The sequence below is a fragment of the Choloepus didactylus genome, chromosome 11 (assembly GCF_015220235.1).
Source record: "Choloepus didactylus isolate mChoDid1 chromosome 11, mChoDid1.pri, whole genome shotgun sequence".
In the NCBI taxonomy this organism is placed as follows: Eukaryota; Metazoa; Chordata; class Mammalia; order Pilosa; family Megalonychidae; genus Choloepus; species Choloepus didactylus.
The window spans coordinates 85,963,931-85,983,236 of NC_051317.1; the positions used below are offsets into that span (position 1 = coordinate 85,963,931).

Below are 19,306 nucleotides of genomic sequence, written 5' to 3' on the forward strand. Positions count from 1 at the left end.
CCCTACCTCACACCATACACAAAAAAATCAACTCAAAATGGATCAAAGGCCTAAATATAAGGGCTGGATCTATTAAACTCCTAGAAAAAAAAGTAGTGAAGCATCTTCAGGACCTTGTGTTAGACAATAGTTTCTTGGACTTTACAGCCAAAGCATAAGCAACTAAAGGAAAAATAAACAGATGGGAACTCATCAAAATTAAAAAACTTTTATGCCTCAAAAAAAAAGACAACCTACACAATGGGAGAAAATATTTGGAAAGCACATATCTAATACAGTTTTCATATCCAAAATATATAAAGAAATCCTTCAACTTAAGAACAAAAAGACAACTCAATTTAAAAAAAAATGGGCAAAAGACTTGATAGACATTTCTCCAAAGAGGGTATACAAATGGCTAAAAAAGCATATAAAAAGATGCTTTACATCATTAGCTATTAGGGAAATCCAAATCAAAACCACATTGAGATACCATTTCACACCCACTAGAATGGCTACTGATTAAAAAAAACAAACTGAGAATTACAAGTTTTGGAGAGGATGCAGAGAAACAGGAGCACTCATTCATTGCTGGTGGGAATGTAAAATGATGCAGCCACTGTGGAAGATGGCTTGGAGATTCCTCAGAAAGCTAAGTATAGAATTACCATATGAGAGAGCAATCCCTCTGCGATGGTTAGGTTCACGTGTCAACTTAGCCAAGTAATCAATCTCAGTTGTCTGGTCAAGCAAGCACTGTCCCAAATGTTATTGTGAGGACATTTTGTGGACTTAAATAATCAATAAACTGATTGTATTTATGGCTGATTACATCTACAATCAACTAAGGAGAGTGTTGTCAGCAATGAAAGATGTTTCATCCAATCAGTTGCAGGCTTTAAAAGCAGAAGTGATGACTTCAGCAGTCAAAAGAGAGAATTTTCATCTCTACTTCAGCTGGCCAGCTTCTCTTGGGAGATGAGTCAAAATCCTTCATTGGAGTTCCCAGCTTGCAGCCTGCCCTAGAGAATTTGGACTCACACATCTCCACAGTTGCATGAGACAACTTTATAAACTCTCATAACATTTACAGATATCTCCTATAGTTCTGCTTTTCTAGAGAACCCTAATACACCCTCTACTAGGTATATAGCCAAAAGAATTGAAAGCAGAGACCCAGATATTTGCACACCAATGTTCATAGCAGCATTATTCACAATTGACAAAAGATGGTAGCTACTGAAGTATCCATCAACTGATGAATGGATAAACAAAATGTTGTCTATACATACAATGGAATATTATTCAGCATTAAAAAGGAATGAAGTTCTGACTCGTGTGACAACACGGATAAACCTTGAAGACATTATGCTGAATGAAATAAGCCAGACACAAAAGGAAAAATACTGTATGAACTCACTGATATGAACTAATTAGAATAAGTAAACACATAGAGTAAGAATTTAGAATATAGGTTACCAGGGGCTGAGTTGAGGGTAGGGAATATGGAGTTAATGCTTAAATTGTACAGAATTCCTGCTTAGGTTGATTGTAAAGTTTTGAAAATGGATGGTGGTGATGGTAGCACAACATTGTAAGTATAATTAACAGCACTGAATTATACATGTGAATGTCATTAAAAGGAGCAATTTTAGGTCATATCCATGTTACTAGAATAAAAATTAAAAGAAAAAACATAGGACTGTACAACACAGTGAATTCTACTGTATGCGATATACTATAGTTAATAGTACAATTACAATGTTTTCATAAATTATAACAAATGTACCACACTAATACAAGGTGTTAATAATAATAATAGAGTGGTATATGATGGAAAAAAATATACCCCAATGTAAACTATGGACTACAGTTAATAGTGCAATTATAATACTCTTTCATCAACTGTAACAAAGATACCACACTAATGCAAAGTGTTAATAATAGGGGAGGGAATATATGGCAATGCTGTGTTTTCTACATGATTTTCTATAAACCTACAACCTCTCTAATTAAAATTTTTTCAATAAAAATATTAAAAATTATAAAAGAACAAGCCGAGTGACTTGACCCTTCAGCCAGGCTGTAAAAAAAAAAAAAAAATTCCTCTTGTGGAGGGAAATTTGGGGGGTTGCGTGGGAATGTGCAACCAAAGCCTTTCATAGGTGCACCCTAGATGACCCCCTAAAAGTCATGGAGCTCTGGAACAACAATCATCTTACAAAAAAGTCTACAGTGACATCATGACTAGAGCTGCCCAATGGTATTTAAAAGCCCATGACAAAATTCCACATTTTTTATGGATTGCTACTTGGGAGGGATACCAACCTCCAGATTGGTCCCCAGTAATCACCACCTCAGAAGACAAGGCCAGAGCCCACGAGTTCATCCTAAAGATGGCCTTACCTGATAGTACATCACCCCAGCCCATGATCTTGTTGCTGGAGAGGACTTTGTTTCTAGTTGGATCCACCACAGGAGTTGGAGTACAGGATTTACAGTGCTGCTTGAAGCCCTGGAGTAATACCCTGTAGAGATTGCCAACGGCTTGCCCAGTGGCTTGTGCAGTTCCTTACAGCCTACAAAACTGTAAGCCACCCCCTCCTCAACTGTCAACTTGTCTGCTGGCTAAGGAGTGGGGCATCTGTGCTATGACTGGCATGGCCTATTACATGTACATCAACAACTCAGGGCAAGTCCAATATAATTTACAAATGATGCAACAATGGATACACATTATTAATAATATCTCTAACACCTTTATTAAAATATATAATTCCCCACAAACCCTCACTATCTTCAAGCCTGTCCAGGACCTTTTCTCATGGCTAAGCCCCACACTCTGGGGAGACTACCGGGCCTTCCAGTTGCTAGTCATAGTCATAGGACTAGTTCTAATTACAATTACGGTACCCTTATTTAGGCTGACCATTCAAACCATAATGAACAGTTTACATATGCCCCTAAATATCTTGACTACTTGGGTCACAGTCATGTAAAACAACTGATGCTGAGGCACCACAGAGCAGACTGTAATGGCAGAAAATAAATTATATGTGGTGCCTCATCATCTTGCCTGACCTAGTCATAAGTTCCTCTTTTGAGTAACCACCCCAGTCAGCTCTGCCTGAGCACAACTGCAGCTAGTCAGGCATGCACCATCACATAATAAAAGCCATCCCCAGCTTCTCTAAATGCCCTTACCAAGACTTGGGCTTTTTGTGCCATATAGTTTAAAGTTGCCAATCCCCAGATGCTGGAAAGCCCTACTCCTCCCCTCTGGAACACAATAAAGGCAAGAGTCCAGGATCCACACTTTTTCCTCCACTCCCTCCTTCATGGATCTTTGTGGGAGACTAGGTTAGGTAAGCCCAAGGCCTCTCTGCAGTACCTCATTCTCCCCCTCCCCCTCCAGGCCCTTTGATCTAACAACGCTGTCTTTTCATGCATTCTCAGCTGGCTGGCTACCTATGTTTGTACCTCTTCACCCAAAGAATTCCCCCGTAACATCCAAAACATCACTCACTCACAACTAAGATTCCTGGTGGCTTTTAGAGTTATGCTTTTATGAATGGCTGTAATTCCATCAAGTAGCAATACTGTGGAAGGAAAACCAAAAACCAAAAATGGGCTTTAGAGACCCACAAATCTGGGTGGAGAGCTGATTGAAAACAGAATCTATCTTGTTTTTAAATCCTCATTTATCCAGAATTACACAGGCATATCAAATCACTAAATAATCTGGAGAAATACTCTGGGTACAAAAACGGTATCATCTCTGGCAATATAAATTGCCAGAAAAGTGTGGCTGCTGGGAATGCTAGGGCTGCTGACGATTCCATGAGGAAGGATCCATTCATCTAGCCCTGACACAGGGACTGAAGATGATTAAGTGGCAGACTTGAGATTAGAGCCTCAATTTGTAGAATACTAAAGTTTGTGTCCTTTCACCTCCAATGCTGTTTTGGATTACAGCTGGCCACTAAAGCCATGTGTCATATTTGTATCTGAGAATTTCAAGGTAAAACAAAACAAAACAAAAGTCACAGCATACTAGGAATCCCATTAGTTCAGATGCAAGAGTAAAGTACGTAACACAAAGAGAGTTGGAAATAAAGTAGTGGCCCTTACTGAGGCAAAATAGGAGGTATCTTCGCTCGCTCTCTCCCATCTTTCTTATGGATATGGTTAATCCCAAAAGGAAAAAATTATAAACTTATCATAGCTAAAAATAGGTTTGATAATTAAGACCAGTTCACACAAGTTAACCATCTTAGTAGAGGTAAAAAAAAAAGTAGTCACCCTTTCTTTTCTAAAATCTTTGTTTAATATTGTTTAAAATGTGCAGGGTCCTCGGGAACAGAAAACCTGGGGCACTCTCTAATGGGAAAGCAAGATAAGTAGGAATAAACATGGCATCATGTAATTCTGTTTAATAATATCCATTTCATTAACAAACTGAGATGACACTTTATCTTCACTCAAGATTTCTGTACACAGAGAGAAACACAGGCAGAAATTCTTTACCTGGAGACCACAGACCCTACAGAACCTCTGGAACCCCTTGAAATTGTATGCAAAAATTTGTGCATGCATTTTTCCGGGAAGTAGCACAAAGTTTTCATCAGCTTTTCAAAAGTGTTCCATTAGCTCTCACCCCACTCCTACCCATCCACCCACTCAAAAAGAAGTGAAGAATCACTCTACTAGGAAGTGAGTGTCCCTCAGATCATAGTCCATGCATCTAAAACTGGGTCCCCAGGGGCACAAAGTAGTTTACAAGGACATGCCAAAGACATACATCCTAGAGAAGCATCAATTTTGCTCGAAGACTTTTTCTGAGTGAAATTAAGGGATCTGACTAACAAATAATTCTAAACATAAACCCTATTTTAAAACACACACTGATAGACTGCAAAATAGAATTCAGAATTAGCATCTGTTCATAAACAAAATTAAAAACATTTTAAGAAATATTTTCACTCACAGATACATACACCATACCTCTAGGGATACATGTTCTCTCCCTTCCCCCAAGTTGTCTCCAGCTCTATATTTACTTCTTTCCTCTTTACTCCATTATATATGCTGCATCTTTCCTACTAGTTATAGTAACAATAGCCTTGTGAACTTTTTTGTCCTGGAGTTGAAGATAATGTTGTTTTCTTTCCTTTCTGTACCCTCTTCACTCTCTTTGTGTTGACAGCAGGAATCAGCTTAAGAAGTGGTGAAACATGATGTAGCAAACATTTCCTACTCAAAGTCTGTCCCCACTCACTTTTTACTTTCTACTATATTCTTTAAGACACTTAGACCAAAACTCAATACCAATTTGGATAGATTTCAAGCCATGGCTCTTTAAATAAGCTTGCCTTGTATCTTTCTCTGATTGCTAATAAACCTTCCTCAGTTAAATTTCATTCCAAAATCTCAAGTCAGGTTAGATGTTGGAAATCAACCTACCAGTGTTCGGGTGCCAACACCATCACACAGTGGTGGCATCTCTTTGTTTAAACAGATCCTTGTCATCATCTTCATCAACAGCTGTAACTTTCTCCTATTTTCAGGTGGTAGAATGAGGCAGCAAATCTGAAATGCTTCAACAGCCATTTTCTCTTTCTGTAGCAAACCTGATTTTTAAAAAAGTTTGTATCTTTTAAAACCTATAACATACTTGACTCTGTTATATTCACATTTGTAAGAAATATAGATTACTAAAATTACATAAAACAGTTTTATATATAAAATTAAACTCGGCCAAATGATTTAGACCCACTATCAATTAAATATTAGCATAAAAATATAAAATAGGGTGACAAATAGAACAAATGTAGCCATTTTCCTCTCCACACCCATGACATATATATATAAATTTTCTTGGCATTTTTTCCCACTGATAAGATTAGGCAAAGCAAGGTGATAGTCTGGATGAGGTTATAGCACTTGAAACCAGACAGAACTAAGATTCTAGACCTATTTGTCCACAAAGCCACCTACTTTTTCCATGAAGCCCTCAATCACATTAGCTCACAAATCCCTTCCTTCCCAAATTATTAAAACACCTTTAAAGAATCAGATTTTATCTTAGATTAATATGTTTCATGTATGAATTGTTTTGTAAAGGAGACTGCAAGCTATTTGAAAGCATAATGCATTTCCTTTGGCAAATCACATGTCCCAGTATGGTACTAGGCTTACAGAATAAACATTCAAATACATGTTTATCAATAGACTATTACATGTTAATTAAAAGTGATAATTTTAAAGTTATACACCAATATTTGTGATATAATAGTCAAAAGAAAATCAAAATGGTAAATAGTAAGTATACTGGTTACAAAAACTTTGTTAAAAAAAAAAGGAAAAGGAATAGGTAAAAAACCAAGAGTGCAGTAGAGTCGTAAAATAATCAACACATTTATTGTTTTAAAAGTTCTTCATTTCAAAACTGTTTCACAAATACAGACAAATTAATTATAATATAGCTAAAAAAAAAAAAAAAAAAAAATTTCTAAACTTTCAGTTGCCGGCACAGAAAAAGCCAAACTTGGGAGTTGGCCATGATTTCAGGCCTTATAAAAACTAAGTGAAAAGGCATAAGAAAATCGATCTCAGGAAGTTATCTACACAAACCTACATAATAAACCTATATACTGGGAGAGGAAGTAAAGAGCACCCTTGACTCACTGGCCCTTCTGAAACCAGGAACTCCCCTTTCCTACCTCTGCCACTGAGAATTTCCCACTCCACCCTTCTGCCATTGATCACCAGTGAGAACCATAAGCAACCAAAGGTCAACCTTCTGATCTCCTGTGAGAACAGAAGAGTAGCATGAAAGAATGAGGTTCCTGGCAACCCACCTCACCCCCACCCCTGATGCAGCCTCGAATGCATTTTATCAGAGGAGGGGATAAAACCCCAGTATTACAGGACTGGTTAGGTCTGTAACACCATTATAAACCATAAAATGATTTAAGTAAGGTTTTGCAAGCTGATCTTGCAAGTCAACCATCCTTTATAGCACTGCCTTTATTTTATTTTAAAATTTATTTAATATTTGTCTCATACATATTTTTTATTGTAGAATATAATACATATACATAAAAGTGATAACTTTCCAAGTGCAATTTAACAAGCAGTTAGAGAGCAAATTTCAAAGAATATTATAGGTTACAATTCCACATTCAGTTATTTCCATATTATGAAATATATATACAAAATATATATTCAAAGTATGATTTAACAAGTAGATAGATATATAGGAAATTTCCAAAGTTATTGAGTTATAGTACCATAGTTTCAGTTATTTCCTTATTATGAAATATAACATATATGCAAAAAGGTATGGCTTTCAAATTACAATTTAACAAGTAGCTATAGAACAAATTTCAAAGGATGTTATGGGTTACAGTTCTACCATGTCAATTCTTTCCTTCTATCTATTCTAAGAAAGCAACTAAGAAAAAGCAAATTATATAAATATTCACTATTCATAATTCTTTGTTAAATTCCATCTTGTCTGTTGCTACCCCTTCCCCTAGTTTAATCACTTTGCCGATCTTTAGGGATGTCTAGGCAGCGACCACCCTAACCTATTCATGTTGAAATGGGGTGTAGACTTTATGAGCAAAGGGGACATATCTGGTTGATGTTCTTGAAGAGGATATTGCCTCTGGGTTTTCGGACTTAGCTGGCATACGGGCACTCTGAAGGACTTAAGTTTAACAATTGTCACCCCTATCCATTACCATACCTTTGAATTCACTATCATTAACATATCTGAACATATTAGAGTATCATTCCCCCTCACTATCTACTGTCTATCACTAGGACCCCAATATTCCTATATTATAAGACCTTGATTTTACATTGTTCAGATAGTTCATAGAAGTGGTAACATACACTAGCTTCTTTCCTTTTGTGTCTGAGTTATTTCGCTCAGAATTATATCTTTCAGGTTCACCCATGTTGCCATATGTTTCAAGACCTTGTTGCTTCTTACTGCCGCATAGCATTCCACCATAGAAATATACATTTTGTTTATCCACTCATCTGTTGAAGGACACTTGGATTGTTGCCATCTCTTGGCAACTGTGAGCAATGCTGCTATGAACATATCAGTGTACAAATGTCTGTTCGTGTCACTGCTTTCAGATCTTCTGGGTATACACCAAGATGTGGAATTGCTGGATCATAAGGTAATTCAGTATCTAGTTTTCTGAGAAACTGCCAAACTGTCCATAGCATTGCCTTTTAATTAGTGGAGGGGGAAGGGAGGAACAGACCATTGTGGGTTCAAAGCAACCTGCTTTGAAAGGTTTAGAATAGAAACTATCAATACATTTTTATATAAGTTATGAAATAAAATTGAAGGATTCAAGTCTTTTCTTCCTCCCAAAAGTTATAAAAATTGGTACTCCCAATTAGCATTACCTGCTCTATTTTTTTCCAATTATACATTATCACCTCCTGTATTAGTTCCCTGGTTGATAAAACAACTACCATATAGTTTCAGGAACTAGAAAGCTTGTTTCCTCCCAGAGTTGGTATCTTCTGGTTAGCTGACAGTCTTTGGGGTTCCCTGGCTTTTCCTTCACAGGCAATGCATATGGAGTATCTCCTCCTTTCTCTTCCAGGTTTCTTTGACTTCCAGCTTCTGGCTGTTCCCCATGGCTTCTCTTTCTGTGTCTAATTTGCTTTGCTTATCAGGATTTCAGCCATATCGGATTAACCCTCATTCTGTTTGGGTCTATTTACAAATGGGTTCACACCCACAGGACCAGGGGTTGGGACATGAACATGCCCTTTATGGGGGACATGATACAATCCCTAAGAGACCACCATCTGGACCCCAAAAGACAGGTTCTTCCCACATACAAAATACATTAACTCCTTCACAACATCCCAAAAGCCTTAAGCCATTTTAGAACAGAGTCACCAAAATCAGTCATGGGCCATCATGGGGCAAAATTCCTCTCCAGTCTGGACCTGTGAAACCTAGAAAACAAGTTCTCTGCTTCCAATATAAAATGGTGAAACAGGCACAGTATAAACATTCCCATTCCAGAAGGGAGAAACTGGAACGAAAGCAGGAGCCATGGGTCCCAAACAAGTCCTAAACTCAGCAAGGCAAACTGCACTGGATTTTAGGATCTGAGAGTCATCTATGGGTGGACATTTTGTCCTCCAGGTCCAATGGAGCAGCAGCCCCACCCCTTCCATGCACTTGCCCAGCGATGTTCTTCCTGAACACTTGGGTGAAGGCTCCACCCTCTCCAAGCATCAGAACAGCAGCCAAAATCTGTGCAAATGTCAGGGTACAGGCCCACCATCTCAGAGCACTGGGATGATGGCTTTCCCCCTAAACAACAGAATGTAAGACCTGCCCCTCCAAGTGCTGGGGCAGATGGCCTGCCCCCCTCAAAGCACAGGGGCAAACCTGTCCTTTCCACACCTGTAGATGGGCCCATTTTCTTGGTCCAAGATCTTTTTGGTCCATGCCTTTGCTTCCAGAGTTTTTCCCTGGAAGTCATTCTTCTTCAATTTGCCCTCTCTCTGTCCCTTTCAGTCCAGGATGGCAGTGGTTCTGATCATACAAATTTTGCAAAATCCCTATCAGCTTTGCATGCAGTTCAAGTGGGTTCAAATCACACACAACAGAACTTTCCATAGATCCTTCCTGGATAACTGCATTTCCAATCCTGACTTCCTCTGAGATGTTGGACTGGATCCATGTTCAGTCACACCCTGATTAGCAAAAGGCTGTTCAGTTAAAACCTCACATGGAGCCCTGTTCTCTGAGGACTCACTTCCCAAAAGTTCAGGGACATTCCCGATAGAGCTGCTTCTGGCCATAGTCTCAGAGCACACTATCGGACAGGCTGAGAATTTTCAAAATTATCAACTGCGGTTCCTTTATATTTAAGGGTTTAATTCTCAGCATATCCCTTTCTACTCACATTTCATTATAAGCTATAACCAGGCTGTACCTTCCACACTTAGCTTGGAAATCTTCTCAGATAAATATCCAAGTTCATCACTTTCCAGTGCCACTTTCAATTCAACATCAGAACACAATTTTGCCAAATTCTGTCACTTTATAACAAGGATCACCTTTCCTCCAGTTTCCAATAACACAGTCATCATTTCCTTCTAAGGCCTCATTGCAAGTACATTTAGCATCCACATTTCTACCAACAGTCTCTTCAAAACAACCTAGGCTTTTTCTATCAGGCACCTTACAATTCTTTCAGCCGCTACCCATTACTGAATTCCAAAGCCATTCACATTTTTAAGTACTTGACATACCAGCACCTCACCTTCCAGTATTGAAAACTGTTTTAGTTTCACAGCTTCTAAAACAAATACCATACAGTGGGCTAGCTTAACAACATGAATTGGCTCATAGTTTCAGAAGCTAAAAGCTTGCTTCCTCCCATGGTCGGTATATTCTGGCTAGACAACAATCTTTGGGGTTCCTTCACTTTCTCACTACATGGCAATGCACATGGTGGCATCTTCTCCTCTTTCTTCCTGGATCCTTTGACTTTCACCTTCTGCCTGCACCCTGTGGCTTCTCTCTTTCTGTGTCCAATTTCCTGTGCTTATAAGGACTTCAGCTATATTGGATTAAGGCCACCAGCATTGTGTTTAGGCACACCTTAACTAATAACATCTTTAATGGTCCTAATTATGAATGGGTTCACACTCATAGGAGCAGAGGTTGGGACCTGAACATGCCTTTTGTTGAGGATGTGATTCAATCCCCAACACCTCCTTATATACTTGCATATGTATATAAACTTATATATACTATAAAATTTACTTTTTATATTATCTTCTCTCTTCTCCCCTCTGCCCCACTGAAAACCTAAGGCCCACAAGGGCAGGGGTTCTTGTTAGTGTGGTCTATTAACATACTTTCAGAAGCTAGAAGAGCACCTGGTACATGATATGTGGTCAATAAATATTCTTTGATGAACTTGTGAATGAATGAATACATGAATAAAGGAATGAGAAAATGACCCACCCCCTTCTGGAAATGGAGGCAGTCACTAGAGTGGCTAAAATTTATAAGACTGACAATGCCAAATGTTTACAAAGATGTAATGCTATTGGAACTCTCATATATTGTTGGTGGGAATATAAATTGGCACAACTACTTTGGAAAATAGTTTGTCACTTTCATATAAATTTAAACATATATTTACCATATAACCCAGCAATTCCACTCCTAGTCATTTACCCAAGAAAAGTAGAGACAAATTGCCTGTATAAAGATTTGTACATAGATGTTCATAGCAGCTTTATTCATAACAGCCAAAACTAATAATTCACATATCCACCAACATGTGAATGGAGAAACAAATTGTGGTATATCATGAAAATAGAACGCACAGCAATAAAATGTAACAAACTACCAGTACATGCATAAATCTCAAAACATTATATTACTTGAAAGATGCCAGATACAAAATACATACTGTAGAATTCCACTGATAATGAAACTCTAGGAAAGAAAATCTAATCTATGGTGATATAAAGCAGATCAGTGATCACCTGAGGCTGTGATGGGGTTAGGGAATGACTGAGATAGAGCACAAGAGAATCTTGTGATAGAAATGGTCTATGTCTTACTTATGGTAGTACGTACATGAGTATATATTTGTCAAAACTCATTGAACTGTACTTAGAAACACATTAATTGTAAGTTACATATACCTCAATAAAATTAACTTTAAAAATGAAGTGACTATGATAGAAATTTGAAAAATAAACATAAAGAAACTTAAGTCTTGAAGTATAAAATTTTGTTACCAAAAGATATAAACAGATGTCTTAAACAAGATGCAAAAATTGATTTGACAATAATAAAAGTTAGCAGTTCTTTACCTTTTGATTAAAATTAAAAGAAAGCCACAAAATAGGAAATGGTATTTGCAAGACATAAGATACAAAGGATTAGTATCCATAATACATTTTTAGAACAAGTCAGTCAGAAAAAAAGAAAAGAATAAGAAAAAAGAAATGAGTAAAAGATAGAAAAAGTAATTCACCCAAGAGGAAACCCAAATGACCCAGTGATCCTTTTCATGCACATCAGATTAGAAAAATGGAAAAGTCTGATGAAATTAAGTTTGGTAAGGAAATGGTCAAAAAGGAAAATATTGCTAATGGGTGGTAAATTGCTACAATTACTCTGGAAAGCAATTTGCTATAATTAGTAAATATGTGAATACCAAACAAGCTAGCAATTATGCTTCTAGATATAGAGAAACACATGGATGTTAGTGCAACATTGCAAAATATGTGTTAAATCAGGGTGGTGGGCACATGGGTGCCATATTATTCTTTATTCTTTTCTCATGTTTGCAATATATGTTTGTTCTTTTTTTAACCATTTTTCCTAACTTTTTATTTGAAATATGTTCAAATCTAGAAGACACTTAAAAAAGTAATATAAACTCCATACAGAGAATTCAAATAGACCCCCACACCCTGGACACCCAGATCCAACCCCATCCCCCACTGCGCCACTCTCTACATCCACTTATCCATCTATATTCATCCATTCACCCACCAATCCGTTCTCTGAACACCTGAATACAGGTCACCCACATCACACTCCCTGAACACCCAAACTGTACACAGGCACACCTCCCAAGAACAAAAACACCCACCCATGCAATCGCCCCAAGTGCAATCACCAAGTCTAAGCAATCCAGCGCTGATATAAAGCCCACAGTCCACATTCCAATCTCTCCATACGTCCCAACAACATCTCTCCAAGCCTAGCTCTCCACCCCCAGAACCCATCCAGGACCAGGCACTGCACTCAATCACCATCCTCTCTTCAGGTGCTCCCTCCCTACTCTCTTTTTCTAATTGTAGGAACACACCTGCATTATAAACTTTCCCATCCCAACTACTCCCAAGCACACTACTCAGTGGGAACAAGCACCCCACCACCTTTCACCATCAAAACCTTTCCATCTCCCCAAACAGAAACACCATCCCTACCACACGTCAACTCCCACTCCCACCCCCAGCAACCTACACTCCAATTTGAGTCTTCAGGAGCCCACACATTCCCTGACATTCCCCCTACAACCACCATGGGGCTCAAACTAAACATACCAAATCTACAACAATCTCCCCCAACCCAATACCAATCCAACTTCAACAGCACACACAAACCATACTCCCACACCCTTTCAACCCCCACCTCCATGCAGTTGCTGTCATGCGTCAGTCCAGACATCATTAGTCCAAAATCACTGACCACACTCCACCCATCTGTCCTCTATATCCTGCAGGAAGCAAAAAGTGGAGCCACAAACCAAATATACAACAGCACTGACACCTATATTCACTTGTGCCACTATCCTCACCAGAGTCCTTCACTTCTTCATGTAGCCTCGAGCCACGGTCTACCATTCCCTACCCCCAACCTATAGTACTCTTCCAAGCTTCTGCAGCAGGGCTGGCCCAGCAGCGATGAACGCCCCCAGCCACTTTTCATCCAGGAATGCCTCAATCTCTCTCACATCATGGAAAAACAATCCTGCATTTCATAGAACTCCTGGCCCACAACTTCCTCCCACCGCCCCCCGCAGCACTTTAAATACATCATCCCACTGCCTTCCCACCTCCACAGCCCCCCAACTGGCACTCAATCTCACTGAGGCTCCTCTGCATGCAACATGTGGGCACCCCACCACCACCCCCACAACCTTCAGAACCCCTCCTCATCCCTGGAACTCAACAGTCAGACCAACATGACCCTGGCTTGGGTTCACCTGGTCCATCCCGCCTGGAGCCACCTAATACTCTGGATATGCACACTCACATCCCCCCACTAAATTGGGAAGTTTTCAGCTACCGTTTCCTTGGACACTTCTACCGTCCCTTTCTCTTTTTCTTCTCCTTCTGGGTCTTCCACAATGTGTATATTGGTAAGCCTGGTGGCATCCCACAGGTTCTTTAAGCTACACTCACTTTTTTTCTTCCTTCTGATCCTCAGACTGAATGATTTCCATTTTTTATCTTCAAGTTCTCTGATTCTTTCATCTGCCAGCTTCAGTCTGCTGTTGAACCCCTCTAGGCACGTTTTAATTTCTGTTACTATGGTTTGCAGCTCGGAGAACTGATCTAGTGGAAATATCACTATGTCTATGAAAAGCAAAATATGTAAGGAAAGACTTTTTGCCTCCTTCTTTCCTTCTTACTTTGTATGGTGTAGAGCAGTGGTCAGCAAACTTTTTCTCTTCAGCTCTGTGGGCCATATAGTCTCTGGCACAACTATTCAACTCTGCAACAGACTATAGGTCAATAGGTGCAGCCATATTTGGCCTACACTGGGTCAGATTGGCCTGCTGACCCCTGCTATAAAGTGAGGACACGACGCCTAGAGCCACAGCAGCCATCTTATAGCCAAGAGAGGATAAACCTCAGTGAAAAAGCTGAGGACAGCTTTGCCTATTTCCATAATAACATTGGTGGGCCAACCAACTCTGAGCCTTTTACTTACTACTTCCAGACTTCTTGTTAAGTAAACAATAAATGTTCTTTTAACAACAAAAACAGAAACAAAAGCATAACACACAATTATTGCATTATGTAAAATCATTTTAATATAAATTTTTAAAACTATCCACAAATTTTCTGATAGTTTATTCATAAAATAAGATACAAGTATATTCCTTATTAATCTTATTTTCATATTTCCTAACATTATATCTTAGGTATAACATCACTTCTCCAAAATGAAAATGAATTTAAACTATTCAAGGAAGACTTCTGGGGAAAATTTTTAACTATTTTGCATTTAAGTAAGATAGTGGAAGTTCAAAATCTTATCAAAGATTTTGCTAATTTCAAATTCTGAAAAGGATCATTTTATGTTCTCTTAAAATTTTAAAAATTTATGTTGGTCTTTATTTCTTAAAATGGAATATTTTGTTTCAATTTTAACTTACAAGGTTTCTTTATAAAAAAGAATTCAGCTGTGTTATTGATAAAGACAAATTTGGGTATCAAAAAAGTCAAACATTTTGTGATGAAATACACTCAATCTATTGTTAATGGGATGGTTCTTGTTACTTGTCAACACAAGATTTACTCTTTCCCACAATACAATACCAGTAATATTGAGATATTCATGTGTGCCAGAAAAACCTGACATACTGCCTGTTCCTGGTGGAGGTTCCTGTTGGCTTGAGCCAACGAGTAGCTCTGAGTCCCCAAACATAGTCACTGTTCAAGTTTATCCTTGTGACCTAAGAAGATGAATCAGGGATGATTCTTAAGATTCTTGCTTGAAATGACGGGACAACGAATTTGCCCTTTGGCCAATACATTATCAAATGTAATGCACAGAAAGCTGCAACCAAGCATTCAATGCACAAAGATGGTTTAAGAGAGAGTATGGAACCAAGAAATACAAATGAAACAGTGTGGTAACTACAGAATAAAGTCAACCCTGAAGCCTACCCTACTCTATGGACTTCAAGTTCTGAGATAATAAATGCTCTTTTGGCTAAGCCAGTTTAAATTGCATTTTCTGTTACAGGGATGCAATCAAATCCTAACTGATACAAGGGATTCCAACTAGACCATTTTTTTCCCCGACTATACTAGTGTGGAAAACAGAATAATAATCCCCTCCCCCAAAAGACAAAAATCCATTCTCTTAAGAGTTCAAAATGAAAGTCAGGTAATGACCACTGCTAGTTTTCCTAACATAAGAGTAAATATACAGTATTGTTTATCCCTGAAGAAATTCTCAAGCCACTCTACAATGCTAATTCTATAAGACATTAGAATGAAAAGCTGAGAATGTTAGCTATAAGAAATTTGGGCCATAGGTTATAAGAGATATTTTTATCCAAGCATGAAGAACAAAACATGTGTCATATAAGCATCTTCTATAATTAGCTATTAATAGCAGTAATATTTGGGAATGTTACACTGTTTTAGAGGCCTTCATATTCATTAACTCTTCACAATTCTTACTATACAGGTAGGTAGAGATGAAAATTCAGAGCAGTATTTTCCAAACTCTTTTGACTACAAAATTAAGGCAGATTTTTTATATCACTGTATACACATATATACACACATACACAGACACAGGTATTTAATCAAAAACAGTTTATGAAAATATCTACTCTTACTGCATACAATACATTGATATTTTGTATACAACTTTTTTTTTTTTTTTTTTTTTTTCTGATATGCTTCACAGATTTCACAACCAACACACAGTTTGAACAACACTTGTTTAGGGACTACTGAGTTTGAACTGAGGTTCCTATATACACAGCCAGAAGTCAGACAGACATTCTGGTCTTGAGTTCAGGAGACAGATCTGGGCTGAAGATACAGACCAAAAGTCCGCAGCACATGAGTGATACATGAAGTGGTATGGATATGATCAAAGAGAAGACGTATGGGGCAAAGGCTGACATTGGGTATATCTGTAACATTTGTAAAGTCCTTGGCATCCAGTCCCAAGAATGTTAATTATTTTTTAATCCATTCAGTTGTCAAACCAGGACTCCCTTTTACTTCTGCCTTTGAATCTTAGCATTATATATTGCTTTCCTTAGTTCACATACATGTCAAAATACTTAAACTCTTATAAACAGCTTAATCTGAACTCTGTTTCTGTTTCCTAACTTCTTTCCCATTGCTGACCATTACTCAATCTTTTTTTCCCTTCAATAAAAACTTACTGACAAAAGTATACTATAGGACTCAGAAAAAATTAATTGCAATAAAACTTAGCTCTAAAATATACAAGAAAGTCTGCAGTTGAATTCAAGAGATCTTCATCAAGTGCCTTCAGACACGTTAAGATCGTAAACTATTAATGATTTTTAAAAAGCTTCTTAATTGTTTTTGTTTTTCTGTTTTTTCAGTTTTTTTAAGGTTCTATCTAAAAGACTCCTAAAGGATATTAGCATTGCATCTTCATTTTTTAACCAAAGAATTTTAAGTTGTAATTATTTTATTCTTTGGATTTTCATTTTGCTAAACAAAAGTTTCAACAGTATCTTTCTCATATTTCATCATTTCCACAATCTCAACACCATCATAAACATCACTGCATCTTCCTTCTCTTAGAAAATGACAAAGGCCTTCTGTAGTCTCAGAGGTAATGTTTTCTTGCATTTCAGAACTACATAATAGTGCTTATCCTACTTACAGATTATAAAGATCTTCATAAGGATCTATCACAAGTAGCTTTACATAAAAATCTTCCCATCATTTGAGAGAAGAAATAGATGGATACCAATACATGACTATTCCATCTTAATTTATCCACTGTTCTACGGTATTTTGTATTTTTCAAAAACAACCAAAAAAAAAAAAGGATATTTGAGAGGAAAATAAGCATTTCACTTTGATTTATCATCTTTTCTTGTCTATAAGTATGACAGACATTATTGCCATTTATCAATGAGAAAAATGGGGCCGAGAAAGGCAGAGTATTTACATAAGATCATATACTTCAAGAGTGAGTACAATCAGGTCAACAAATCAAATTACCTGAACTCAGTGATCTCTCCATTGCTGAAATAAGAATAAAGTTATGAAAAGATAATAAACAAGCCAACCAAATAAGTTATACAGTCCATCTATAAGACTTTTTTTTTTCCAATCAGGGAAACACTTCAATATTTAGCTGGATTCAAGTAGGATAAGTGAATAAATAATTTAATACTCAAGAAAACTCAACTGTTCCTTGTAATAGATAGGAATAAATTAAAAATTAATGAAAATTTATAATGTTCTATATTATTAGAGATTAGGTGATACCTGAGTAATGATGACATGACAGATTCAGAATTGTTAAGTGTTTTGTGTGACACTTATCTTTGCTACCCTCTTTCCCCTTCCCCAATGGTAACATCAGATTTTCTATTTTCAAATCATCAGAAACACAAATTTCTCATTTTTGAAAAGTCAACTTGGTCATTCCACTAGCAAAAGCAATGTTAATAAGATATCACTTATGGTGTTTCAAAATAAAGTAAAATATAGAGATTTTTTAGAAGACCTGGAGTTCCCAGAGAGGCCAATGGAACCATGTCTATCTAGTCAGAGAAGAAGAGACTCAAGAAGATTTAACTGTAGTTTTCAACTAGCCAAAAGAATAAAACAAAAATATGTCAAAGCTTCATTTTTACCGAGAAGTACAAAAAAGGGTTTATACTGAATAGAAAAGATTCAGCCTAGATAATAATTGGCAGGAACTTCCCTTCCCAAGGAAAGACACAGCAAGAAGGACCATTTCTTTGGAGATTTTTAAGCAAAGCCAAACAGGTCACCTTTGAACAGTCTGACAGCAGATATGGATTCACCCATTCAGGATGAATAGTTCCAAATTGCTACAAAACTTTTTTGACTTCTGTTACTTTATGCTTAAAAGACCTTTACCACCCTATATGCAATTTTTACATTTAATTCTCTAGTGCAGTTGGAATTTATCTTGCTGAATGGTCTGAAAGAGGACTTAAGCTTTTTTCCAAAAGTTTTGTCAATTATCCTAGTGATCATTGGTATATTTATAAATAGCTTGTGCATTTCACGATAGCCAGGGAGCCTCTAGGCATTTCCCCAAATTTTCATCTTTAGGGAATACCCAACTCCACTTTATTCCAACAGTCTTGGGAGAACAGCAGTCATTATATTTGAGAGTGATTCAACAATGGCCCATCTGCATTTTCTCAAGCTCCGGTCAGGGGCCTGAGCCCTGAGAGCAGATAACACCATCAGCAAGAACTCTGGACTGACAGGGGCCTTCTGTCTGGTCAAGCACACCACTCTTAACCAAACAGAAAAGAATTCTCTGAAGAATAGAATTGTTTTCCTTTAAAAATTACCACATGTTAAAAACCCCGAGAAAACTTGAAGAACATGAGGGCAGAGAAGGTAACAAGGCAAAGTTGGCACAGAGTTCTAGCGGTTTCCTAAAAGTCACTGGACAAAAGAGCCAAAGAATGGAAAACCTAAGCTTATGGGTATTTCCAGGTTAAAAAATACAAGAGGACCTCTCGGCCTATTGATTGATATCATCTTGTGCATTATCAGTCTAATAAGTTTCAGTGTCATTTTCCTGCCTTGACATTTAGGAAGAAGGGAACAGCAAAGAGCTATTATCTCAGTCTTTAAGCCTACTAGCAAATAATCCAGGAGTCTCAAGCTTAATTGCCTACAGAAGGAGACAAGGGGAATAAATGATGAAGGGGGTCAAGTGAACTTGGCTTCAGTGTCTGTGAAGCAATGAAGAGTACTAGAGACTTTGCAAAGTGGAATCATG

At 37.6% G+C, this 19,306-nt stretch overlaps 1 protein-coding gene across 1 annotated transcript in view; it reads right to left on the reverse strand.

Moving 5' to 3' along the window:
• Positions 1-19,306, reverse strand: part of DEPDC1B (DEP domain containing 1B) — a 96,049-nt gene that overhangs the window by 10,095 nt on the left and 66,648 nt on the right. The window contains exon 8 of the mRNA XM_037799120.1: positions 5,443-5,609. Coding sequence (XP_037655048.1) covers positions 5,443-5,609 — 167 coding nt within the window. The remainder of the gene's footprint in view (positions 1-5,442; positions 5,610-19,306) is intronic.